This window comes from Pseudorca crassidens, chromosome 15, assembly GCF_039906515.1.
Source record: "Pseudorca crassidens isolate mPseCra1 chromosome 15, mPseCra1.hap1, whole genome shotgun sequence".
NCBI lineage: Eukaryota > Metazoa > Chordata > Mammalia > Artiodactyla > Delphinidae > Pseudorca > Pseudorca crassidens.
In genome coordinates this window covers 21,113,778-21,139,606 of record NC_090310.1, presented here as the reverse complement: position 1 = coordinate 21,139,606, position 25,829 = coordinate 21,113,778, and the positions used below count along the sequence as shown (strand labels likewise).

The 25,829-nt window shown below is 46.4% G+C and overlaps 1 protein-coding gene across 1 annotated transcript in view; it reads left to right on the top strand.

Annotated features, from left to right (window-relative positions):
• Positions 1-21,115, top strand: part of OTOA (otoancorin) — a 71,868-nt gene extending 50,753 nt beyond the window's left edge. The window contains exons 22-29 of the mRNA XM_067706415.1: positions 2,722-2,851; positions 5,922-6,109; positions 7,399-7,554; positions 13,349-13,491; positions 13,711-13,847; positions 14,735-14,832; positions 17,842-18,037; positions 20,540-21,115. Coding sequence (XP_067562516.1) covers positions 2,722-2,851; positions 5,922-6,109; positions 7,399-7,554; positions 13,349-13,491; positions 13,711-13,847; positions 14,735-14,832; positions 17,842-18,037; positions 20,540-20,610 — 1,119 coding nt within the window. The 3' untranslated portion in view covers positions 20,611-21,115. The remainder of the gene's footprint in view (positions 1-2,721; positions 2,852-5,921; positions 6,110-7,398; positions 7,555-13,348; positions 13,492-13,710; positions 13,848-14,734; positions 14,833-17,841; positions 18,038-20,539) is intronic.
• Positions 21,116-25,829: the final 4,714 nt, after the last annotated feature.

Here is a 25,829-nt window from a genome sequence, read left to right as displayed (position 1 = left end):
AGTAATGATGTACCATCTAACAGTCCCACAGAGAAATAAGTATGCATATTTCCTACATCTTGGCCAGCATTAGGTATTATCACTTTATTTTGTTATTGACAATCTGATGGGTGAAAAACAATATATACTTATGTTATTGAACACGTATTGGATTAGTACTGAGATGGGGTATTATTTTCTATGATTCTTGGTAGAGACTAGTTGGGCTGGGGATTAAATTTACATGAGAAGCTGCTACAAGCATACCTCGGAGATACTACGGGTTGGGTTACCGACCACCGCAATAAAGTGAATATTGCAATACATCAAGTCACATGAGTATTTTTGGTTTCCAAGTGCCTATGAAAGTTATGTGTACACTGTACTGTAGTCTGTTAGTGTGCAATAGCATTATGTCTAAAAAACAATGTAAATACATTAATTAAAAAATACTTTATTGCTAAAAAAATGCTAACCCTCATCTGAGCCTTCAGTGAGGTGTAATCTTTTGCCAGTGGAGGCTCTTGTCTCGACATTGATGGCTGCTGTCTGATCAGGGTGGTGCTTGCTGGGGTGGCTGTGTCGATTTCCTAAGAGAGGACAGTGAAGTTTGATGCATCCAGTGACTTCCTTTCACTAAGGATTCCTCTGCAGCATGCAATGCTGTTTGATAGCATGTTACCCACAGTAGAACTGCTTTCACAACTAGAGTCAATCCTCTCAAACCCTGCTGCTGCTTTATCAACTAAGTTATGATTATGTAATATTCTAAATCACGTGTTCCCATTTCAACAGTCTTCACCAGGAGTAGTTCCATCTCAAGAAACCACTTTCTTTGCTCATCCGTAAGAAGCCACTCCTTACCCATTAAAGTTTTATGAGATTGCAGAAATTCAGTCACATCTTTAGGCTTCACTTCTGTTTCTAGTTCTCTTGCTATTTCCACCACATCTGCAGTTACTTCCTCCACTGATGTCTTGAACCCCTCAAAGTCATCCATGGGGGTTGAAATCAACTTCTTCCAAACTTCTGTTAATATTGATGTTTTGACCGCTTCCCATGAATCACAGATGTTCTTAATGGCATCTAGAATGGTTAATCCTTCCCAAGAGGTTTTCAATTTACTTTGCCCAGATCCATCAGAGGAATCATTATCTATGGCAGCTGTAGTCTTAAGAAATGTATTTCTTAAATAATAAGACTGGAAAGTGAAAATTATTCCTTGATCCATGGGCTACAGAATGGATATTGCGTTAGAAGGCGTGAAAACAACATCAATCTCATTGGACATCTCCATCAGAGCTCTTGGGTGACCAGGTGCGTTGTCAATGAGCAGTAATATTTTGAAAAGAATCTTTTTTGTCTGAGCAGTAGGTTTCGATAGTGGGCTTAAAATATTCAGTAAACCATGTTGTAAACAGATGTGCTATCATCCAGGCGTTACTGTTCCAGTTATAGAGCACAGGCAGAGTAGATTTAGCATAATTCTTAAGGGCCCTAGGAGTTTTGGGATGGTAAATGAGCATTGGCTTCAACTTAAAGTCACCAACTGAATTAGCCCCTAAAGAGAGAATCAACCAGTCCTTTGAAGCCAGGCATTGACTTCTCCTCTCTAGCTATGAAAGTCCTAGATGGTATCTTTTTCCAATATAAGGCTGTTTACTGTAGCCATCTTTGTTAATTATCTGAGTTATATCTTCTGGATAACTTGCTGCAGCTTCTACATCAGCACTTGCTGCTTCATCTTGAACTTTCATGTTATAGAGATGGCTTCTTTTCTTAAGCCTCACGAAACAACTTCTGCTAGCTTCACACTTTTTTCCTGGAGCTTTCTTGTCTCTCTCAGCCTTCATAGAATTGCAGAGAGTTGGGTTTTACTCTGGATTAGGCTTTGGCTTAAGGGAAGGTTGTGACTGGTTTGATCTTCTATCCAGACCACTAAAACTTTCTCCATATCATCAATAAGGCTGTTTCGCTTTCTTATCATTTGTGTGTTCACTGGAGTAGCACTTTTAATTTCCTTCAAGAACTTTTCATTTGCATGCACAGTTTGGCTAACTGTTTGGTGCAAGAGGCCTAGCTTTCAGCCTGTCTCAGCTTTTGACAAGCTTTCCTCACAAAGCCTAATCATTTTAATTTTAATTTAAAATGGGAGCCTTGTGACTATTCCTTTCACTTGAACACTTAAAGGCCATTGTAGGGTTATTAATTGACCTAATTTTAATATAGTTGTGTCTTGGAACAGTGAGCCATGAGGAGAGGGAGAGAGATGCGAACAGCCTATTGGTAGAGCAGTCAGAACACACACTACATTTTTTGATCAAGTTCACTGTCTTATATGGGCATGGTTTGTGGTGCCCCAATTACAATAGTAATGTCAAGGATCCAGGATCACAGATCACAGATCACCATAACAAATATAGTAATAATGAAAAAGTTTGAAATATTGTGAGAATTACCAAAATGTGACACAGAGACATGAAATGAGCAAATGTTGTTGGCAAAATGGTGCCAATAGATTTGCTTATCACAGAGTCGCCACAAACCTTCGATATATAAAAAATACAGTATCTGCAAGTGCAGTAAAGCGAAGTGCAATGAAACGACGTATGCCTGCATAAAGAGAAAAAAGCAATGGAGGCAGTGAAGCAGTGTTCCAGTTTACACTCTGATTTAAGTCTGTGTTTCATCTGCTTTAATTATTATTCACTCCTCCTCTTTCATCTTCGCTGCCCTGCACAGTTTCCTGACATCCTTCAGCAAACAGCTTCCAAGATGGCTGGGACTTTGCCCCCCAAAGAATTCCTCCAGGCTGTCTTTGAATCTGTTCGGAACAGCAGTGAGGAGAGCCCCACCTCTGACCGCAGCCCTGGTGAGTGTTCCTGGGGGTATCTGAGGCCGTTGTCATGGCAGCAGTGTTTTGGTTAAGTCCCTGGCTTCAAGAGGACTCCTTGTCCAGGGGACTGGATGCAATGTTTGCAAAGCAGTAGAGTAGCAAAAATCCACAGGGCATAGAATTACATCTTTTTTTTTAAAAAATAAATTTATTTATTCTTTTTTTTTTGGCTGTGTTGGGTCTTCATTGCCGCGCATGGGCTCTCTCTAGTTGAGGCAAGCAGGGGCTACTCTTCTTGGGGTGTGCGGGCTTCTCATTGTCGTGGCTTCTCTTGCTGCAGAGCACGGGCTCTAGAGCGCAGGCTCAGTAGTTGTGGCGCACGAGCTTAGTTGCTCCCGGGCATGTGGGATCTTCCTGGGCCAGAGATCGAACCCATGTCCCCTACATTGGCAGGCGGATTCTTAACCACTGAGCCACCAGAGAAGCCCAGAATTACATCTTTGTAAAGTGATTTGGAATCACATCTTGCACTCCTTACGCAGGCCAGTAGGTTTAATGGGTGAACACGTGAAACAAACATTTCAAAACAATTGATTTAAGGACCAAAATGGCTGTGTGGCTATGAATTGCCGTGCTGGGGCCAGGCTGACTGGATTTGGATCCCAGGGCTGCCACTTATGGGCTGTGTGACTTTGGGTAAGCTCTTTAACCTCTCTGTGCCTTGGGTTTTATCCTCGGTAAAATGGGGATAATGAAAATCCCTACCTCATTAGATTATCGTGAAGGTTGGTGGGTTTTAAACCTATAAACATGTACACGACAGTGCCTGGCACGTAGGAAATGCTCAGTAAGTATTAGATATGATTACAAGTATTATTGTGCACCTACTGAGTGCAGACTTGTGCCAGGTAGGAGGGGACAAAGTTAACCAGACCCGAGAATAATTGTAATAATAAAAGTAATCTGTGCTTAATTTCTTTCCTGCCACAAATAATTTTTGAGCACTGACTCTGTGAACAAAACAAAAACCCCTGCCCTCATAGAGCTTACTTTCAGATGGGGTTGGGGGTAGCCAGACAATAAATTACAGACATAAGTGAAGTATGTAGTATGTCGTGTGATGAGTATCAAGAAGGAAAGTAAAGCAAAGGACAGGAGTCAGGGAGCATGGGATGTGGGGCTGTAATTTGAAAGGAGAACACAGTTAAGGAAGGGCTCACTAAGGTGACATTTGAGGAAAGGCCCAAGGCAGTGCGGGAGTGGGCCCAGTGGGGACCTGGAGTTGGAGTCTTCTGGGCAGAAGGAGTGTGACAGGAGTGGGGGAGGAAGGAGGAATGAGGGGCAGTGTGGCTGGAGTGGGGTCTTATCTCCTTGTAAAGGAGACCCGAAGGTGGGGTTTCATGGCGGCATCGAGCACGGAAATGTCGTGATCGGTCTGACGTTCACCTTGGGTCTTTGCCTCTCCGTGCATTGTCTCGTCCTCACCTCTGTCTATGGGGTGGGCAGTATGCTTTCTCCCAAAAGGAGAATGAGGTTTAGAGGGATTAAGAGATTTGGCCAAAGTCTCAGAGTTAGTCAACGGCAGCTCTTGGAATTGAACCCAAAGCAGGAGATGTTCACCACTAGCCCGTACGGTCCTCGCTGCCTAGCAGTCCGGTTGTCATATCGCCGTGCTCCTACTCTCTGCCTGTGGATACGTGAAAGTAAGACTTTCTGCCCTTGGGGGAGGATGCGCTTAGCTCCAGTGCTTAATTGGAGTTTTCTTTAGTTGGTTCTGGGTATTAATTACTGCTGTGCTTATAGTCATTAATGGATTAGCAGAATTATTACTTGCTTTCATTTTAGTTAATTTTTGTGTGTGTTGATTCATTCAATGACTATTTCCTGAATACCTACTATGTGTCAGGCCCTATTCTAAGCCCCAGGAAGTGATAAGACCAAGTCTCTGCTGTACTTTTAAACCATTCTGTTCTCTAATTCTGTACTTTCACTGAATCCTGCTTTCATTGGAAAGTGGGGCAAAGGGAGTCTAGGAGAGATGGGTCTTTTGTCTCCTCCAAGTGGGTTGTGATAAAGATGTTTGAGGACCAGACATGTACCTTTGACCTGGTCCAGTTCTGCCTCTTGATTAGAGTCCAGTGAATTTCCATTTAAGATGCAGTGAAAGGGGCATGGCCACAAGGCTTGGGAAATGCCCAGCCCCAGGTGGCTCTGGTGAGTCTGTCAGCATCAGGGGTCGTCAGCTCCTAAGATAAGAAACCCAGGATTGCTCTTAAGGCAAAGGTTTTCTCTCAGGTTGGGCACATCTGGGCTAGCAAAGACAATATCTCATTTGTGTGTTGCTGAGAAAGTGGTTTGACTAGGCATGGTTCAGCTAACTCAGGACTCATATGGATGGGTTTCTCCTGTTGCCAAGGAAAATGTAAGAGACCCATTTCTCCTCTGTCCTGGGATGGGAAGGCCATCGCCTCCACCAAGATTTTTATGGAGGGCAAATCATCTTCCCTTTCCACACTTAGATAGGAGCGCCCCTTCCTTATAATTCTGGAAGCCTTAACTCTGGGTTGCAAACTCAAATGCATGGGGTGGCTATGGGAGGTAGCATAATAAAAATGGCTAACATGTATTGAGTACTTACTGTATACCTGGCACTAAGTGCTTTATAAATAATAACACATTTAGTTCTCGCAAAAATTCTATGAGGTAATTTTATACTCATTTTATAGACTAGGAATCTGAGAGTAGGAATCTGAGGCACAGAGGGGTTAAATAGCTTTGGATTTGAATCTAAAGCCAGAACTGTTCACCACCACCTCCTATTGCCCTCAAGGCAATTAGCAGTCCAGTCATAATGATGCAAAGCTCCTACTGTGTGTGTGCTTGTGGCTTTGCGAAAAGTTGGCATTTCCATGATTTCGTTCGGAAGAAATGGCACAAGGGGGATTCAAACTGGTCCCTGAGTCCCTGAGCTCAGTTTCTACCCTACACTATTTCTCATGGATAAATCCGATTGGAGAACAACATTACTCATTTCAATAAAGAAACAGACTCACATTTCCTGAAATTCTCTTTCCTCTGTTCCTTCCCCATGTCGCTCATTCCTCAGGTTGCCATGGAGTCTTGGCTCCCTCCTCCAATGACATCATCAAGCTGGCTGAAGCCAACGCCTGCTGGGCCCCCGAGGGCCTGCTCTGCCTGGGGGAGGATGCGTTCCTCAGGAGCGTGGAGCTGCTGGGGGCCGTCAGGAGCTTCAGCCCAGCTCAGCTGAGGACCCTGAAGGAGAAGGCAGTACAGGTGAAGCCCATCTCAGGGAGGAAGCACTCACAGAGGGAAACCCAACACAGGGTCCCAGCCCTGCTGTGCACAGACCCCTGTCTTTCACTTTCACTTGGGTCATCTTGTTGAAATCTCGCTGCATCAGTTCAGAGCCATAGTTGTGATCTCCGCACCGGGGAGATTTCTAGCTCCTCCCTCCTAGGGCTCTGGCCGGGAATGAGATGTGTCTTGGCATCTGAGGTAGGTTCAGTAAATCAAATTCCGTGGTGCCTCTGACTGAGGTGGTTTCCAGGAACTGTGCCTTTTCTTTCTCCACTCGGAGAACCCCACTGCTGCTTGCAGGAGGTTTTCTCAGAACCTGTTGCAAATTCACCTGAAAACAGAGCAGAAAGGAATAAAAAGATGACTAGAAGTAATTTGCCATCGTTATAAAGATCGCTTGTTTCAGCTATTAGGATGGCTGTGGACTGTATAGTTACCCTTGTGGGGTTAAGACATTAAATTCCTTAAAATGACAACTCTATTTTTTTATATGAGTAATCCAAGTTTATTGTAGAAAAGTCAGAAAATAATAAAGAAGAAAATCAGTCATAATCTTTTACCCAGAGGTAAGCGCTTGTTAATATTTTGGTATGTTCATCTGAAGCTTCCCAGACTTCTGTGTATGTGTGTGAAATATATTTATATATTTCATACATACGTATATATGCTACAAAATATAGCATCACAGTCACCTACTGTTCAATAGCTTGCTGTCCACACCAACAGTGTATAGTGCGTATTTTTATATATCAGAAATATAAATCTATATCAGTATTTTAAATAGCTCTATAATACTTTATGGCTGGTTTTTATTTATTTATTTAACCAGTTGGTAGACTTTTAGATTGTTTATTTTTTTTAAGGCCTCAAGGTGCATATTTATACATATTTCTTTGGCCACTTGTCTTATTATTCACTTAGGCTAGATTCCCAGAGATGGAATTTCTGAGTCAAAGAGTTTAAATATTTTAAAAGCTTTTGATGCATGTAGCCAGATTCCCCTCTAAAAAGCATGTACCGATTTACATTCTCAACACCAGCAAATGGGGGTATCCTGTACCCCATATCTTTCCAATTCTCTTTACTCCTTGTCCAATGGTCAGCCAATTTACTGTTCTTCGATTTTTGTTAACATACATTTCTTTAATTATGCCTGAGACTGAACTTTTCCCATATGTTTATTTCTTCTTTTGTGAATTTCCTGTTCATGTCTTTTGTCTGTTAAAGAAATACTAGTCTAATCTGGCTTTTTTTCTCACCTGGAGGTTTGGGACACGCCTTCGTACTGGAGAGAGTACCATCTCGTCTCCCTGGGGCGCATCGTTCTGGCTCTTACTGAGAGCGAGCTTGAGCAGTTGGATCTCAGCTCCATCGACACTGTGGCTTCCCTCAGCCAGCAGACAGAGTGGACCCCAGGACAGGTAAGTAGATGTTGCTGGACCTTTCAAATATTCTACTTCTGTCTTAATTTTGTGTATATTTTCCTTTACGTCCTAGAACATACTTAATAGTATTTGTAATAGTAGCTTTAAAAACCTTTCCTGCTAATTCCATCATAATTGTCATTTCTGAGACTCTCTCTGTTAGCTAATTTTCCCCATGGTTACGGGTTATATTTTCTTATTTGCAAGTCTAGTAATCTCGGCGGGCTGATGGGCATTGTACATTTTACGTCTTTGCGCACCCACCCAATTTAGTGGTACTCCTTTAAAGAGTATTGGGCTTTGTTCTGCATACACTTAAATTACTTTTAGATCAGCATGGTCATTTTGAGGCTTCCCTTTGAGCATTATAAGGGTGAGTCTAGACTGAGCTTTATTCTGTGGTTAATTTATCCCCATCACTGAGACATGATTCTTCTGAGGACCCTATCCAATGCTCCGTGTATTTCAGGACCTCTTCTCTCTGGCTGGTGGGAATGTGAACTCTTTCCAGCTCCATGTGAGCTCTGAGAATTGTTCAGCCTACGGCTTTCTGATGCCTTTTTTGATATTTATGTGGAGTTTCATTCCTTGCATGTGACCGGCACTCAGCCAGACTTGAGAAGACCTCTCTGCAGATTTCTGGAGCTCTCTCTCTTTCTCCGTGCAGTTTCTTCCTCTCCAGTACTTTGCCCAACAAATTATAGGATCCCTGGCCTCTCTGAACTTGGATCTCTGTATCCTCAACTCAGCCTGACCGCTGGGCTTTTTTGGGTTCCCTTTCCTGCTCCATAGCCTGGAAGCTGCCTCTGGGCAGAGAGCAAGGGCAATTGTGGCGCTCACCTGATCTGTCTTCCTTCTCCCAGGATTATAGGCCTGTGCTCCCTGCTGTCCAGTGTCTAAATACAGTTGTTTCATATACTTTGTTCACACTTCATGGTGAGAGGGTGATTCCTGTGTCAGTTAACTCTTCACAGGCTAAAGAAGAAGTTCTGTCCAGAATTTAATTGTTTCAGTTGGGAGGGCAGTTAATCCACTGTATTGCTAGAAAGGAGAGTCTTAGTTGCTCCGTGTTAACTTCATTCTCAGGCAGCCCTCCCTCAGCTGTTGTCTCCAGCGCTAGGCTTATATATCATGTAATTAGCAACCCCAGAAAAAAGTGCCCCTTTCTCATTAATTTTTGAAACAGTCCCAGCATTGACTCCAATCATGCAGTTGCCCGGCCCTAAACTATCTGGTCAGGATTAGAATATGTGGGTTGGCCTGGCATACACCAGGGAGTGGAATCCATCTCACCAGGACCATATGTACTGAGGACGGGGAGCGTGTGTGTCGTAACGATCCCCAAAGATGTCTACATCCGCATCCCTGGAGCCTGTGACTATGTTACCTTATGTGGCAAAAGGGACTTTGCAGGTGTGAGTAGGTTAAGGACCTTGAGATGGGAGGTGATCCTGGTGGGCCCAACATAATCACAAGGGTCCTTAGAAAGGACCACAGATACAGAAGGCAATGTGACAGTGGAAGCAGAGGGACAAGGGACACACTGAGAGATTTGAAGGTGCAGTGCTGCTGGTTTTGAAGATGGAAGATGGGACTCTGAGTCAAGGAATTCAGGCAGACTCTAGAAGCTAAAACAGGCAGGGAAATGAATTCTCTCTAGAGCCTCCAGGACGAACACATCTTGCTGACCCATTTTAGGACTTGAGACCCTCCCAGAACTGTAAAAGAATATATCCATGTTGTTTCAGGCCACCAAGTTTGTGGTAATTTGTTACAGCAGCAAGAGGAAATGAGCACAGGTGGTTCAGCAAAGGAAAAGCATGGTGTTATCAAAGGGAGAATGGACGCTGGGCAAGCAAAACCAAGGCATGGCCCCTACTCTCATGAGCTTTTTGTGATCAGGATTGCCATGTCACGTGACTCTGGGTGGTACCATTCAAAGAGAACATGGTGTGAATTGTGCCCCCCTGGAGTTAGGTAACATGGAGGTCCTGGCCATAAGGATTAAATGAGTTAATACACGTTAAATATGGTGAACAATGCCTGCGACATAGTAGTCAACAAAAATTAGTTGTCTTCATCAGCATATTGTCGTTGTCACGCTCCCTCTCTGGTAGTTTAACGCCTTCCTCATTTGCAAGGTGAGGGGGTTCGACCCCCAAGTCTGCAGTTCCTTCTACTCTGACGTTCTACAATCCTGGGGTTCCGTGACACTAAAACTGGTTTTGACTGGTTTGAGAAGTGCCACATCACATTTCCAATGTTAAAGTCATTCTGTTCGCAGTCTGGGAGAAAACAGAAGAATATATCCAACTTAGAACCCAGAGTATCTCTTTCCCTTTTTACCAGTTTTCAGTTCCCATGGACGGCAGTGAGATTTATCAATATGTTTGAAGAGGATATGGAAATCAACATTTGCAAATATCATTTGCAGTCAGTTCCTCAACTTCAGCTCCCGATCAAACGCTTCAATGCGTGTTTCTAGATTAACAGACCTGGCGGAACTACATTAACAGATAGTTCAGCTTAAAAACCAATATAAAGGGAAAAAAAAACTATTATAGAGGCCAGAGGGATGAACAGAGAGATTGAAATCTTACAGCTATTCACTTTTCAGTGGTTAATATTGCCTAAAGGTGCTGGTATTAATTGTCTTGGAATCATTACAGATACAGTGCTCCAGTCACTCAAGGAAATACATTGTAGCTTATCACCGTGCAGGCCGAGCTTGCATTTTCCAGGTTCCAGTCGCAAGGACAAGTTAATATCACATCTTCAAAGTAATTTTATTTGAATTGTATTTCTGCACTTTCATTTGAAAATGGGCATGCCTGATGGTTGGGGGGCACAGATTGCTGTGAGTCAATGAATGAAACCTGATTATGAAGACTTAATAAAAGCTGACTTGAATCTCCATCTTTCCTTCATCCCCAAACATCTTCACTGGCTCTGAAGTCAGACTGCCCAGGTTGTAATCCTAGAACCATTATCTACTAGCTGTGTAACCTTGGCATAGTTACTTAACCTCTCTGTGCCTCAGTTTCCTCATCTGTGAAATAGAGATAATATTAATATTTACTTCCTAGGGTTGTTGTGAGGATTAGATGAGATAGTATGTGTAAATGGTCAAAGCAGTGTTGGCATACAGTAAGCATTCAATAAATATTAGCTATTATTACTTTGGATGCACATTGCCATTCAAAGACATTTAAATCTAAACGTTGTGTTACTGAAATTCACTTACAGTACCTGTGAGCTTTGTAATCATTGAGGGGAAACTTCATGAAGACACTGACCCGTCCAATTTGCAGAGACGTGGGAAATCTCTCTGAAGCCAGTCCATCACATGACAGCAATAATCTGATGCCATTTCGAAGGAGCAGATATTGCCTACAACATCTATAGCTCACTCACTCAGATGTTCATTCATTCATTCAAAAAGTACTCATTATTCCCAAAGTACCCTAATATGGGCCAGGCATTGTATCAGGTACTAGGGATGCAGGAGTGAACTAGCTGGCTATGGTCTTTGTCTTTGGAGATGCTACTGGGTGATACAGATGAAAAGTTGAGTGATCAAGGTGAAACATTTAATAAATTTTGATAAGTGATAAGCAGAAAATGGACAAGGTGCTCATGGAAATAGTGGGGAGGGAAGCTACTTGGGATGGGGGAATCCAGGAAGTCTTCTCTGAGCAGGTAGCATTTAAACAGACCTGAGGGATAGAGAGACAACAGCCACGTGAAAAGTGGAATCCCATTTCAGCGTTTCGCAATCTTTGCCAATACTTTTTCTTAACGCTGGAGTGATCTATAGTGTGTGATGGGATGGGAGATTAAAGGGAGATGGGAAGATTCACTGTATCCCTGTGACCCTCACTTGCATTCAGGAGATGTTCGTCCTTGGAGGTCTCCTCCCTATCTTTGCCTTGTGTGCTCTGGCCCTTTTGTAATCTTCTGCATCTGCCTCCATGAGCCCTGAGGAACCAGACAATTATACAGCTCAAGAGATTGACTTGGGTCCTTCCTCAGATCCAACATATCTGGATCAAATTAATCAGGGTTAATCCAGTTACAAGTGACAGAAAACCCAACTCAAAGTGACTTGAACAAGAATGGAATTGACTCCCATAACTGAGAAGGTCAAGGGTGGAATTAAGGTATGGCTGGATCCAGGGGCTTCAACACTACTGTCAGGAAGCCATCTCACACCAATTTTTTTTTTTTTTTCCTGCGGTACGCGGGCCTCTCACTGCTGTGGCCTCTCCCGTTGTGGAGCACAGGCTCCGGACGTGCAGGCTCAGTGTCCATGGCTCATGGGCCCAGCCGCTCTGCGGCATGTGGGATCTTCCCGGACCGGGGCACCCTGCATCGGCAGGCGGACTCTCAACCACTGCGCCACCAGGGAAGCCCATCACACCAGTTTTTGACCCTGCTTTCCTTTACGTGGGCTTTGTTCAGAGGCAATTTCTTTCTTTCTTTTCTTTTTTTTTTTTCAATAAATTTGTTTATTTATTTTATTTTTGGCTGCATTGGGTCTTAGTTGCTGTGCGTGGGCTTTCTCTAGTTGCAGTGAGTGGGGGCTGCTCTTCGTTGCGGTGCACGGGCTTCTCATTGTGGTGGCTTCTCTTCTTGCGGAACATGGGCTCTAGGCGTACGGGCTTCAGTAGTTGTGGCACGCGGGCTCAGTAGTTGTGGCGCATAGGCTTAGTTGCTCCATGGCATGTGGGATCTTCCCAGACCAGGGATTGAACCCACGTCCCCTGCATTAGCAGACAGATTCTTAACCACTGCACCACCAGGGAAGTCCCCAGAGGCAGTTTCTTTCCATGTGTTGAGTTCTAGCAGATTCAGGTGTTTGTCCTTCCAAGGTCCAGTCCACAATAAAGAAAGCTCTTCTCTTCTAATTGCTCCAACCAAAGTCCTGGTTGGTTTTGACTGGATCACATGCCTAATGTAGAACCAGTCACTGCAGCCAGGCTAAGAGACAAACTGACTGGCCAGGACTAGGCCACAGCATCACCTCTGGAACTCAGAATGCAGTTAGCTCCAATTGAACCACATGAAGTGAGAGAGTAGGAGGTCTGGCTCTCCAGGGCAGGTCATGAATAATCAATGGTCACTATACTAAAATTACAGGGACCCTACACTACACATCAGCCCCTAAATCAAAGCTCATTGAAGAGATTCCTGTGTGGTTTTTTAATGCCAAAGGATTTAACGTACTACTCCCTGGAATTGAAGAGTGAGAGGCAAACCTATTTCAGGGTAGATTTCACGAAGGTAACATTTGACTTGAACTCCCAAATAAAAGGATGGTCGGATTTTAACAGTTGGGAATGCAGGAGGGGCATTTCAGATGGAGGCGCTGACTTGGGTAAAGGTGCAAAGGCAGAAAATTACAAGGTCAGAAAGTTGTGACAACTGTTGCTGGAAAAGTCTGGATCCTGATGCAGAAGAACTTAAATGACCAAACTATGTGAAGGTCATGAGTGATGAAGGGAATAAGCCAGCAGACACAGACACAAGGTATAGGTGTCTTTAATACTGGTGAAGGATACAAGAGCTTCACGGCCTAAAGATGCCTCCATAGATCAGGGGACATACTCCATAGAAGCAGGACCTTCAGGAGGCTAACCTGGATGAGCGGCTGGGATGATTTGGAGTGGGGAGTGTGTTCGGAGGAGTAGGGCGGGCGATCAGTCAGGAGGCTGGCTCCGTTATCCCCTCAGACCTTGGGGTCTTGATCATCCCTGGATAGTTCATTTCCTATCCTCCCACATTTTTATAGGCTAAATCCATTCTGCAAGGGTTCCTGGAGGATTCAGGCTATAGTGTCCAGGATCTGAAGAGCTTCCACTTAGTAGGACTTGGTGCAACCCTGTGTGCCATGAACATCACCGAAATCTCACTTATAAAGATCTCAGAATTCAGGTAACCAAAACACTAGTGTGCAAAATAGCAAATGATTGATTGGTTCGTTCGTTCATTCATTCAGCAAGATGTTCTCTGCTTCCTCATGCTTTGCAACTTTTCTGGGCTAAAATAGGGAGTGAGATTAGCTGGATCATTTTTTGGTGCTGAAACCTTCTGCATATCTTTTTTTGGCCGGAGAGTCTCCCAGGCTCACACTACATCCTCTCTCACAACCAGGGTGGTGGTGGCCAGAATTGGGACCCTGGTCTGCAGCACCCACGTCTTGGCAGAGTTTAAGAGGAAGGCAGAAGTTGTGTTTGGGGGGCCCACCGAGTGGTCCAGCTCTGTCCTGCAGGAGCTTGGGACCATTGCAGGTAAGAGACACCTTGAGTATGCCTTTCTCTCCCTTTCCAACCTTAAATCTGGGGACAGAAACAAACAAAATAATGAAAGAATCAGGACAGAAATAAAGATGCAGACGTAGAGAATGGACTGGAGGACACAGGGTGGGGGGAAGGGTAAGCTGGGACGAAGTGAGAGAGTGGCATGGACATATATACACTACCAAATGTAAAATAGACAGCTAGTGGGAAGCAGCCGCATAGCACAGGGAGGTCAGCTCGGTGCTTTGTGACCACCTAGAGGGGTGGGATAGGGAGGGTGGGAGGGAGACGCAAGAGGGAGGAGATATGGGGTTATATGTATATGTATAACTGATTCACTTAGTTATACAGCAGAAACTAACACAACATTGTAAAGCAATTATACTCTAATAAAGATGTTAAAAAATAAAGGTTAAATAATATAGTGTTAAAAAAAAAAAGAATCCTTGACCACGTGTAGTGACTATCTATAGAGTTATGGTAGAACCTAGATTTCATGACTTCAAGTTGCAGAGGGTGGGGTCTGCAAGTCTGCTTTTTAAACAAGCTCTCTTGGTAATTTTTGTTAGCTAAAGTGGTTTAGAATGTTATTTAATTGGCTCCAAAATAGATTTATACACAATTTGAAATTTGTGTAAAGTGAAGCTCCTTCTCGGCGTACATCTCCTTGTAGGAGACCAATCAGGGTTAACGTGACCCACATTTTTTTTCCTGAGTTGATTAAGGAACCTGATTCCCCAGTGTGATTCTCAGGGACTTTTGTAAGGAAAGATGTTTGCCTAGAACACGCAGATCTGTACGTTATGCAGCACCATTAATAAAACAAATGGAGTTCTGATGGCTTGAACTAAACCCTCATGATTCCTTTTTCTCCCCAGCTGGATTAAGTAAGGAAGAGCTCCGAATGCTTGACAAGGATTTGATGCCATATTTCCAGCCATCAGCAATCAGATGCCTTCCTGATGAGATATTCAAAGTAGGTACTCAGTTCCTCAAGGAGAATGGGAGCTTGACCCTATTTCAAATCACACAGGGAGGCAGATGGTGGGCCTTGGAGTCTAGGGACCTGCAACCAGCCTTCTGCTAATAGGGCCAGAGGAGAGCTGTGTGCCAACAGCGGATGGATCACAAGATAATTTTAGGTGTTTTTGTTTTTTTAAGTATTTTTTTCTTCAATTTAAATTTATCTTTTAATTGTATCTATTTTTACGGTTTCCTGCTCTTCGTAGCCACTGGTACTGATTTTCTATTTATGATGGTGTGACAGGTGCATATTCCCTTATCCAAAACCCTTGGGGGCATATATATATTTCAGAATTTGGAATTTTCCAGATTTTAGGAAGATCACTCTGTGAAACTACAGTATTGTAACTTAATACCTTCAGCAGTGTCTGGGGAAGCACCTTGTAAGCCAATGCATTAATATTTCTGTGAAGAAATCTGTGACAGATCACACTAATTGGAATAAGTAGAGACTATAAATGGTCTCACATCAATTTAGATCAGATTTTGCTGGCAAATAAGTTTGTCTTAAACGTTGGAAAAAACTTTGTTTTCTGACTTTTTTGGACTTCAGAATTGCAGATGAGGGATAACATTTCCTGTATAACATTTCCTTTTAAACTAAAATTAAGTAAAATATTTTAATTGATTTTAAGAAAAGTGTTAAGGAAGCCACAGTAGGACAGGTGACAAACAGCTATGGAAAAAATTGAGAGGGTTGAGTTGGATCAACTGAGGTTAGGGAAGCAGGGTATCCAGTGAGAGGTCCTTCCTTCCTGTCCATGTACAAGATGAGGAGAGGGTTTGGTGGGGACAGTCTGCTCTGATGTGGAGTGACGCTGGTGTTCTTGCCCGCTGTGTAACTTGGAAACACATTCTGTCCATAAAAACTGGATAAGGCACACACAGGAGGCTAGACAAACTCCCATGATGCAACATCATTGGTTCATTTTAATAAAGAGAGCGGACCTTGAACCGCTTCAGCACCCGGGACAGTTCCCAGCACAGAACAGGTGTGATAGCTGTTTAGGGGAAATAAGTCAGTCAGAGTCCTTAATGCCATTGAGCTTCTCCTCTGGGGGCTCTGCACGGGGTAGGCAGCTTGGTTCTTGATGCTGGCATGTTGCTGAGCACTTTCTCCTGGTCTTGTTTGGAATGCAGTCTGTAGCTTACCTACTCCAAAAATTCCTAGTGGCCACTTACATTGTGGTAGGCTCCAGCCTGGGCACTAGGATGTAGGCTCCAGGCTGGTGCACCTGGGATGCACTGGTGAAGGGGTATAACACAGTGCCCTCAGGGGCTTGAAAAGTAACATAAGGGAGTGCAGTGGCCAGGGTAGGGACTGAAGTGAACTGGAGAGCCCTGTCTAAATCTGGGGAAGCTGCTTCTCATCTCTGGCACATTGATGCAGTGTGACAATGTGGGCCAAGTATTGCTGGATCTTCCTTTTTTATCAGAATTCAGAAATCTCATTTTCATGTGAAATCTCCTGATAATTAAATGTTGGCAACCACTTTGAATCCATATTTTAAAACACAGTGCAATAGGCCTAGAGATTCAATCTGGCCTGTGGGTTGCAAGCAGCAACATTGGAAAAATAGATAATTTTTATAATGCAGACTCTATATTAATGGTAGACGTAAGGTGTAAGCCAGAAGAGCATGTCCTCTGTGTGTGTGTGTGTGTGTGTGTGTGTGTGTGTGTGTGTGTGTTTGTGGTGGGGGGGAGGTGATGCTGAATTTTGCGGGGCGGGTTAGCTAGGTGGAGAGAGAGGAACAGTGTTCCAGCAGAAGGAAGTGCTGCCTTCTGGGGCTGCAGACATGGACCTCCATTCTCCAGGAGTGAAGTGTGCCAGCGCAGAGGACGCTGGAGAGGTGGGCAGGACCCAGAGTTTGAAGCGCTCGTTACCATGTTCAGGAGCTTGAGCTGTGGCCTGGAGAGGTGGCAGGGAAGGGTTCTAAGCAGGGGCATGACATGATTCCAGAGAAGCATCAACCTGGACGGGAAAGAAGAAGGTGAAGGAGAGAAGACGATGGGGTGAAGGAGCAGAACCCCCTTTCTCAGAATCTATGGGGCCCTTAGAAAATAAGCAGGATGAGTTTAGAGGCCCCTGCCATCCCATCTCATTCCACACCTACTGGAACTAGTCACCAAGTCCTCTCTAGGATGGAAGCGACTTCAGAAAACATCTTGTTCAGGGCCTTCAAAGGACTTCTGCTCTCCGCAGAATTTCCTATTTCCGGTGTCCATGGCAGACATCACTAATGGATTACTGTACTTTCCCTTCGCTGAGCCCTCACAGGACTCAGCAGCAAGGGTTAGAATCACTTAGGAGACGAGTTATCTGTGCCATCCCACATCTAGTCCAAAAGCCCAGAGAGGCTATGAAACTTGCCCAAGGTCACACAGCTGTTATGTGACAGAGCTGGGACACAGATTCAGGTCTTTGCCTTTTAGGTGTGTGTTTTCTCCTCCACATCAGTGTTTCTCAGGTGGGGGACTTGAAGCATTGGGGGTGGGGTGGAACCTTGCACTGCATTAAACAACACTGTCACCTTTTCACCTCTCCTTTACTACTGATTACTTGGAGGAGGAAGTCTCGATTTGGAGCTAAAATGTATTTAACACCTCTATAACACTTTAAATCCCCTTTTTTTTCTGTTTTTAAAGAGGCCTCAGGTTCAGACATCGTTGGCCAACACATAGAGCTACAATTCAACAGTGTCGTTTTATTTATTATGGCATATTTTAAATGAGTACTTCTTGCGAGTCATTCCAATTTTCCACTTTTGGAAATTTCCATTAAATTTTTTTCATTTTAAAATAAGTTTATTTTAGTAGTGAAAGAGTGATCTGGTTTTAAGTAAAAATCCTAGAGGAGCACATGGGTACGACGAAGGTGTGCGGGTGCTGGGCGGATGGCCGAGATTTGCGAAAGCCGCGGAGGGGCGCCTCTGAGGGCGCTGCCCCCTCTCCCCTGCAGGAGCTGTCCGCGGAGCAGATCGCCTTCTTGGGCCCGGAAAACGCCGCGGCCGTGACCCCAGCCCAGCGCCGGCAGCTCAGCATGTTGCAGCTGCAGAGCCTCCAGCAGGCGCTAGATGGCGCCAAGACACGCTCCTGGCTGGACGCGCCTCCGAGCGCCAGCCCCACCCGGACCCCCGCCTCTCTTTCTCCTCCAGGTGAGCCGGACAGACCCAGCCCGGTCCCCCACTCCTAATCCCTTTCCTAGTCCCTTGGTCCGTCCTGCCAGACCCGGGGCAGCGGGAAGGTTCCTAAAATTCAGGGTGGGCTCTCTGACGGTCCTTGGAGATCCTGCATTCCCAGAAAAATCCAAAGGCCCTACCGAGCACATGTAAATGATTCTCAACTCCAGAGCACTTTAAAATCACGGGGGAGCCTTTTTTAAAAAACTTATTTATTTTTGGCTGCGTTGGGTCTTCGTTGTTGCGCGCGGGCTTTCTCTAGTTGCGGTGAGCGGGGCTACTCTTTGTTGCAGTGCTCAGGCTTCTCATTGCGGTGGCTTCTCTTGTTGCGGAGCACGGGCTCTAGGCGTGCGGGCTTCAGTAGTTGTGGCACGTGGGCTCAGTAGTTGTGGCTCGCGGGCTCTACAGCGCGGGCTTCAGTAGTTGTGGCGCACAGGCTTAGTTGCTCCGCTGCCTGTGGGGTCTTCCCGGACCAGGGCTCGAACCCATGTCCCCTGCATTGGCAGGCAGATTCTTAACCACTGCGCCACCAGGGAAGCCCCACCGGGGAGCTTTTAAATACTGCCAGTCCCGTGGATCCCACCCAGAACCCACTGAATCAGAATTTCTTAGGACTTAAGTCCTGTCAGTGGTTCCTTTACTCCTCCCTCCTCACCGTCCAGTGTTAATTAATAAATTCAATTGACATATACTGGGCACCTGGTAATACTATGTGCCAAGCCTGCAGTAGGAGCAGGGAATACAGAGGTGAGTAAGGCAGGTAAGGCTCTCTCATAAATAAAGAAGATTTCAAATCTGGTAAGACCAGGGGAGGAAAGCAGCAGAAGGTGGTGGTGGTGACTAAGGGCTGAGCTGAGACAGAGGGGCCGGGGGTGTGGCTTTCCTTCCTGTCTTTCCTCCCTGCCTGTCTTACTCTCCCCCTCCCCTCACTCTCCCACTTCTCACCGCCTTTGGACTAAGCTGGTGCTGGGCTCTGGGGAGGCAACTGTGAACCAGCCAGGCGTGTCCTCTGTCCTCTCTGAACTCCCAGTCCAGCATGGGGGTGAGGGAAACTGCTGCTCCCTGGCCACCATGAGGCAGTACAAGGAGTGCTGTGAGGGGGGGACACAGGCCCCCAGGGAATGCTCCGGAGAAGCAGCTACCTAGGCTTGGGAAAGCAGGGAGCGGCCATGGAAACCTCCAGAAGACAGTGATTCCTAAGCTGCAGACCAAGAGAAGAGAAGATGGACCCAGCCAGGTGGAGAGTGTCCCAGGTAGAGAGAAGAGTGAGTGCAAAAACCCAGAGAGACAAGCTTTGTTGTCTCCAGGTCTGCCCCCGCCTCCCTTGGGGATAGCAAATTGGGGGATTCCCAATTTCTGCAGCCACAAGTGGCCAGACATAGCACCTGCAAACCAGAGCCACTTACTATCATCTTAAAGCCTTTTCATTGAAATATAATATGCATACATTTAAAAGTTATTTTAAAATGTTACAGTGTTTTGTGTATGTTATATAATGCACACAATAGGCAATGCACCTGGTTTAAAACACTAAAGGTCTGACAAGGTGTGCAGTGAGCTATCTCCCCCATCCCCTGTTCCTTAGTCGCCCAGTTCCCCTCCCCAGAGGCAACCACTGTCACCAGCTTGTGTATCTGTCCAGAGATACTCTATGCATATCCATAGTTTATCCCTGCACTTTTACAAAACTTGTTATACACTTTGTTCTGTGCCTGGCATCTTTCACCTGACAGTGTACCTCGGAGGTAGCTCCACATCCGTACCTAGGAGCCGTGCGATTGTTGTTTCTCTGGCTACGGCATAACTGTAGTTAACTAGATCTCTGTAGATGACAATTCAGTTGTTTCTATTTTTATATTGTTACGAGCAGTGCTGCGGCGGATGACCTTATATGCTTTGCATCTGTTCAAGTATATCTGCAGGGTAAACTCTTCCACGTGGGATTGCTGGGTCAGAGGGTTTGGGCATGTGTAATTTTGATGGATGCTCGCCAGGCAGGAGAAGCCTAGATTCCTTCCCCTTCCTTTCGCCCCACAGGCCTGAGCTGGGGCTGGCAGCTGGGTGAACCCTTCCAGTGGGCCAGGCACTTAATCTCTTGTTTCGTAAATTTGCTTCATTATCCGAATCATCTGGGAGTGATACTTAAAATTCCAAATCCCTGGGCCTGGTACCAGACTTGCCGGATCAGAGCTTGCCCCGGGGAGGATCGCAGAATTTGCGTTTTTAGCATTCTCCCCAGGTGACTCTTATGATTAAGGCAGCTCTGGTAGTCGCTGATTCACACAGTCTCATTTAATTCGCCTTTCCGTCCCTTGCAATTTGGGGTCATTATTCCTGTTTGGGAGTTGAGCAAACCAAGGTTGGGCGAGATCTAGTGAGTGGTTCAGGGAGAGGCACAGGGAGCTGGCGTGGTGTGTCCACCCTCCGCGGGCTGCTGAGACCTCCTGTGCACTCTTGTCTTGTCTTGTTTCCTTTTAGGAGCCTGGGTCTCCCAGGGTCTTGGGCTGGGCTGCCCTCTGCTGGTCCTGATGCCCAGGCTCGTGTGGTGAGCGGCATTTGCGCATTGCCCTGGGGCCCAGGCAGCCGCCCAGGGCACGTGGAGACCGAGGGCGCTGCAGACAGTGGGAGTCCCGCACCCCGACTCAGAGCCTCAGTGGGGGCAGGGAGACCCTGGGGCCTTGGAATTGAAGAGGCGCTAAAAGGAAGAATAATTGTTGAAAATGCTCTCGCACGTTCTTAACCTGGCTCGTGTCCTCAGCGGGGAGGCATTCTCTGCCTCATTTCAGTCTCCCTAGTTTTCCAGCTTGGAGACAGAGAAGCTGGGGCGGGAGGGGTGTTTCCTGTCAAAGCATGAAGACCTTGGTACAAGTCACTGCCCTCCCTCCAGAGGGAGATGCCGGAGAGCAGTGGGTGCAGGCAAAGGCGCCGTTTTTGCCAGGGCCTGATATGGCTTCAATTCTGGCTTAGTTTCCCCTCCTTGGAGCTATGGGGTGCATTGGATTTCTCCTTCTTGGATACTTCGCAGAGCTGAAATAAATGAATCCCGCAACAGACGCCAATATTCCTGCCTGATTGCTGGGACTAATTGGTGTTTTGGTGGGCATGGCATTGCTTGGGAATTAAAACAGTTAACATGGCTCAACGCTGAATCAATTTTAACATACATTTTGCAGATGTCTTCCATTTGCTTGGGAGGCGGCTGAGTGAATGGCTGTGGAATTATCGGTGAAACCTTCAAAACATTCCTTTCTTGATGGAGGTGGTGGCTCTTCTTGTTTTAAGTTGCTCTGGGCTTTGGGGATGGGTTGAAATCAGAGAAAATAAACTGTGTAAGCCAGTCGCTCCTGTGATTTTGGCATAGCAGAACAAACGCACCCTCTGGCCCAATCCTTTTGGAGGCTGGGATGGAGTTACTTCTGGAAATTCGCAGGACGCTCTTGGCCTTTGGTTCAGGAAGGGGCGCGTTGCCGCCTCCCAGGTGTCATGCCTTCTCAAATTCAGCCAACAAAGTTGTTTCGCACCACATCACTTACGTGGCAATTTAGGCATCCTGAGTACTTCTGTGCTGCCACCAGCACGTTCTGTGCCCTTTTCCTGGTCACATCCACAGTAGACGTCTCATCTGGAGACAAGAAGAGCCTGCTTGAGTGTCCAGAAACCTCTGGTGTTCCATCAGAGGTGGGTGGGGCTTAAACAGCATCATAGCTAGATGTTATAGAGGCTGGTGTGTTTTCAGATGTCACATGTGATTATTACAGAAAATTGAAAGACCGGAGTGTGGCCCTGCGGGTGTTACTTGGGGTCTGATCCGGTTTTCTTTCATCCTGGCAGGGCAGTGGCCACTAATGCTGCTTCTCTAGCACAGATCGTTTGTCTTGTTACAAACTCGAGCCCCAGTTTAGCTGGGCTGGACCAGCTGCTTGGAGAGGGACGCTGGGTGAGAACGTGTCTGCCCAGATTCCCATCGGAGGGGCCTTGGACCTCGCTCAGTATTCCCACTTTCTTCCAGCCTTGGATTATCCTGGGCAGGAACAATAACAACAATCTCGTTTGCGTTGGACTTCACGCTGCCAGTATCACGTAGTCTTTGCGTCTCACTTTCCCTTCTGATCCTTTGTTTTTGGTTTCATTCCTGGCTTGCGCCTCCCATCGTGGATGACAATAACAGGTCCTGTTTGGGAGGCTAAGTCTGCCTCTGAGGGCTTTAGCTGTGTCATTAGCTCATGTCATCAGCATCACGATCCTGCCAGGTGGATGCTGTTGGCTCCCTTTCTCCAGATGAGGGGACAGAGCCCGAGAGAGGTAAGAAACCCTTGTCTGAGGCCTCTCCAGTAGTGAGGATTTAAATCCTGACTTTTTATCTTGCCCTGTGCTGCCTCGTGGATGGGTATTCTTGAACTTCTCTAACGAGTTAGATCAGAGAGAGCTTCTGTAGATCCCGTCCTCTCCTCCTCTGGCGGGAGGCCAGCTTGCCTCACAGCACATATAATTGGTGATTGCCTCAGGCAGGAAGACAAATCCAGCTTATGCCCTGCAGGACCCCTGGGGTCTGCGGTTGAAATGCTCAGTCCTCTGCACACAGGAAAGCAGCGGGTCACAGCACAGGTGCCACTCCCGTTCACCTTTCAGTGTCAGCCGTACCGTTGGATTCCCAGCCTCCACCTTCTGCAACTTCTCCCAGCTGTTTGCAGAGATCACGGACACTGGCATGCAGGTCACAGTGTGCTGGCCATGGCTCTGATCGGTCAGGACCTGCGCTGTACTGGTTATTAAAATGTTTGAATATCTCGCAGCTATATCCTTTTACAGAACCCCACCTTCAGGCTTGACGGGAGTGGGAGTCTTTCTGCAACTTCATCCTACCATCCAGTGGGGCTTAGAATTAAGCTATTCTCTCTAGTCCTGGAACCCAGGGCTTCAGCCACAGCTGCTGGGATGGGCTCCACTGCCAAGGAGAGGTGGCTGTGTGTGTGGGTGCGTGTGCAAATGTGTGTGTGCGTGTGTGTTTACCTGGCTTTACTGAAGAAATGCTGTCATGGAAGAGACAGTAAACAACTTAATATTAAATATTCCGTATTTATTTGTCCTTAAAATTTCTTTGCCCACCCTTGCCTCCTGAGGTCCTTTAAAACATCTATACTGCCTCCCTATAAAACATGTATATAATAAACAATTAAGCCCGGCAGAATTCCAGACCACACAGTGTCTAAGCGGGACGTCTACAAAGCGCCTGTCTGGAAGCCTTCTAGAAGTGAGTGTCCTCTCTGCAAATCCATCCAGGATGTCCAGCGATTCTTGGGATTCTCAGCCACCACAGGAGGGTCATTGTACACTTCTCGACCTCCATGGTCCCAGGCACTGATGGTTTCAGAAAGGGACATAACTTGTCTGATCCTTGGAGACATCTGCAACCTACCTTGTTTGCCTTCCCTTTCATCCTGGCTTTTCATGAGCCAGAGCAGATACATGCTGATGAAATCTGGAGGGAGGGGCTGTCCTTTCCCAGGAGAACTCTGGCCCTGAGGAATTCCTTCCAGTCTCTGAGACCCTCCGGAACACTCCTGTTGGCTGCAGGGTGGGTGGGTGGGAAGACTAGACGATTGTCCTCAAATCTTCTGCTCACTCCCTCTGTTAGGATGGAATATCCAAGCCTTTGCTGTGTGGCTTTGTCATGCAATTCAATAGGTAGAGTCTGATTCCCTACCTGCTAACTTTGGGCTTTGGCCGTTGAGCAGACATGAATGACGGTCCACCAGCAGCAGTCTTAGCCGCGCTTGCGCGATTTGGCTTGACCTCTTGGCAATTACTTCCTCATGTGAGGAGACCTGTGGGTGAGGAGACATGAGGAGCAGACCTGAGCCCAACCCACAGCTTGGAGCCAAGCTGAGATCAGCAGAACCCAGGAGAGCTCAGCCAAGCCCAGGAGAGCCACAGCCAACCTGAATACTCATGTGCAAGAAATAAATATTTGTTAAGGGAATCCATTGAGATTTGGGGGTTATTTGTTACTGCAGCCAAAGCTGACTTATACTCCATGTCATCAACATGCCTTCCTTGCGCAGTGCTGGTCCCATGCTGGGGATAGGAAGGTGATGCACTCTATCCCTTTCTTCACATTCCCATCCTTTACCGTGTACCCATGCCCATTTGTGAAGCTCTTTGTCAAGTGCTGTGCTACCTGATACATCGTCATGGCCCCTAACTTCCACTTATTTCCCATTTTCAAGATCAGGGGTCATAGAACTCAGGTCCCAGATGCTCAGGGGTCAGAGCTTATGCCCATAACGTGGTGGTTCTGCCATGCAGCTTTCATATCTAATGACTTATTGAACTATTTCCCCTTGAGCAGTCACTGATCCAACATCATTCCCTCCAACCTACAGCTTAGCTACATTCCCTGGTACTGTCAAGACTCTAAGCTGGAGTCTCCCAGAAGAATTTTTCAGGTCAAGCAATAGCACATGGCATAGGTGCGTCGGCCCATCCTCAGGGGAGAACGCCCCAGTTGAAGAAGCCATCTGGCTCTCCCCCAGGTGTGTGTCATCCCCTCCATTCACACTGGAAGCTGGAAGCCACTTTGAAGTGACTGAGGTCAACAAGTCTGGCCTTGAGCTACCCTCCCTTGCGGGTCTCTCCCATCATCTTCATCTGCTCCTTGTCGTGTCAGGCCCGTTGAGACCCCACTCTCCACCATGACATCTTGGGTCAGGGAACCTGAGACTGATGGGCGGGCTGGCGGGTTCCCGTTAGTGTCCAGTCAGCTCCAGGACCTCTCACACCAGGAAGGATTTGGGATTGGAGGAATGGGCACGAAAACTCACCAGCATTTAGCCCCTGTGGGCAGAAACCTTGACTGTCTTGTTCACTACCGTATTCCTCCTGTTCAGCCGTCCCCAGTAGGCTGGGTCATGGTTGGTGTTCATGACATATTTGTTGAATATGTAAATGTTTCATTTTCCTCCTCACACCAAACTGAACTCAGTAGGACCTTTGATCAGGCAAATATTGGGAAACTTCAGCTCCAGGGGAGCTGGGGAGATATGATAAGAATATACTCATTTAACAAAAACTTATTGAGAACCCACTTTTTGCCAGCCCCCGTGCTGGGCACGACAGACGCAGAGTACACACGAGCCGGTTCTCGTGCAGCTCACGTTCTGCCGGGAGCTGGGAGAGGCGCATAATAAACACACACGCACGAATCAGATAGTGATAAATACTGTGGAGAGAAGTAAATCTGGAGGAAGAATTGGGAACTCCGGGTGGTGGTGGGAGTGGGAGTAGAGAACAAACTTTAGGTAGAAACCAGGTGGTCAGGGGAAACCTCATGGAGAAGATGGTGACAGAGCAAAGACTTGAAGGAGGTGTGGGCAGCGTGCATACGCCTACACCTATGCCTATACTTACGTCTACATCTACATCTACATCAACATCTATATCTATATACAGACAGGATAGCAAGGATGAGCAAGTGCAAAGTCCCAGAGGCAGGACTGAAGCTCCAGGAGTCTGAGCACCAGCAAGGTGACACAGGGGTGGGGTGGGGGAGAGGCAGGAGATGAGGTTGGAGAGGTCATGGGCCAGATCAGGCAGGGCCTCGCAGGCATCACAGGGCTTTGCCTTGTGGCTTTGAATGAAACGAACGTGGCAGGAGGTGGGACCCCACGGGTCTTTCCCTTCTTCCCATGACACCAGGGCCACTTTGAAAAAGTGTCTCTTGCTCCCAGAATTCCTCTGGGTTCTGTCTCGCATCCACGTATTGTTGGGC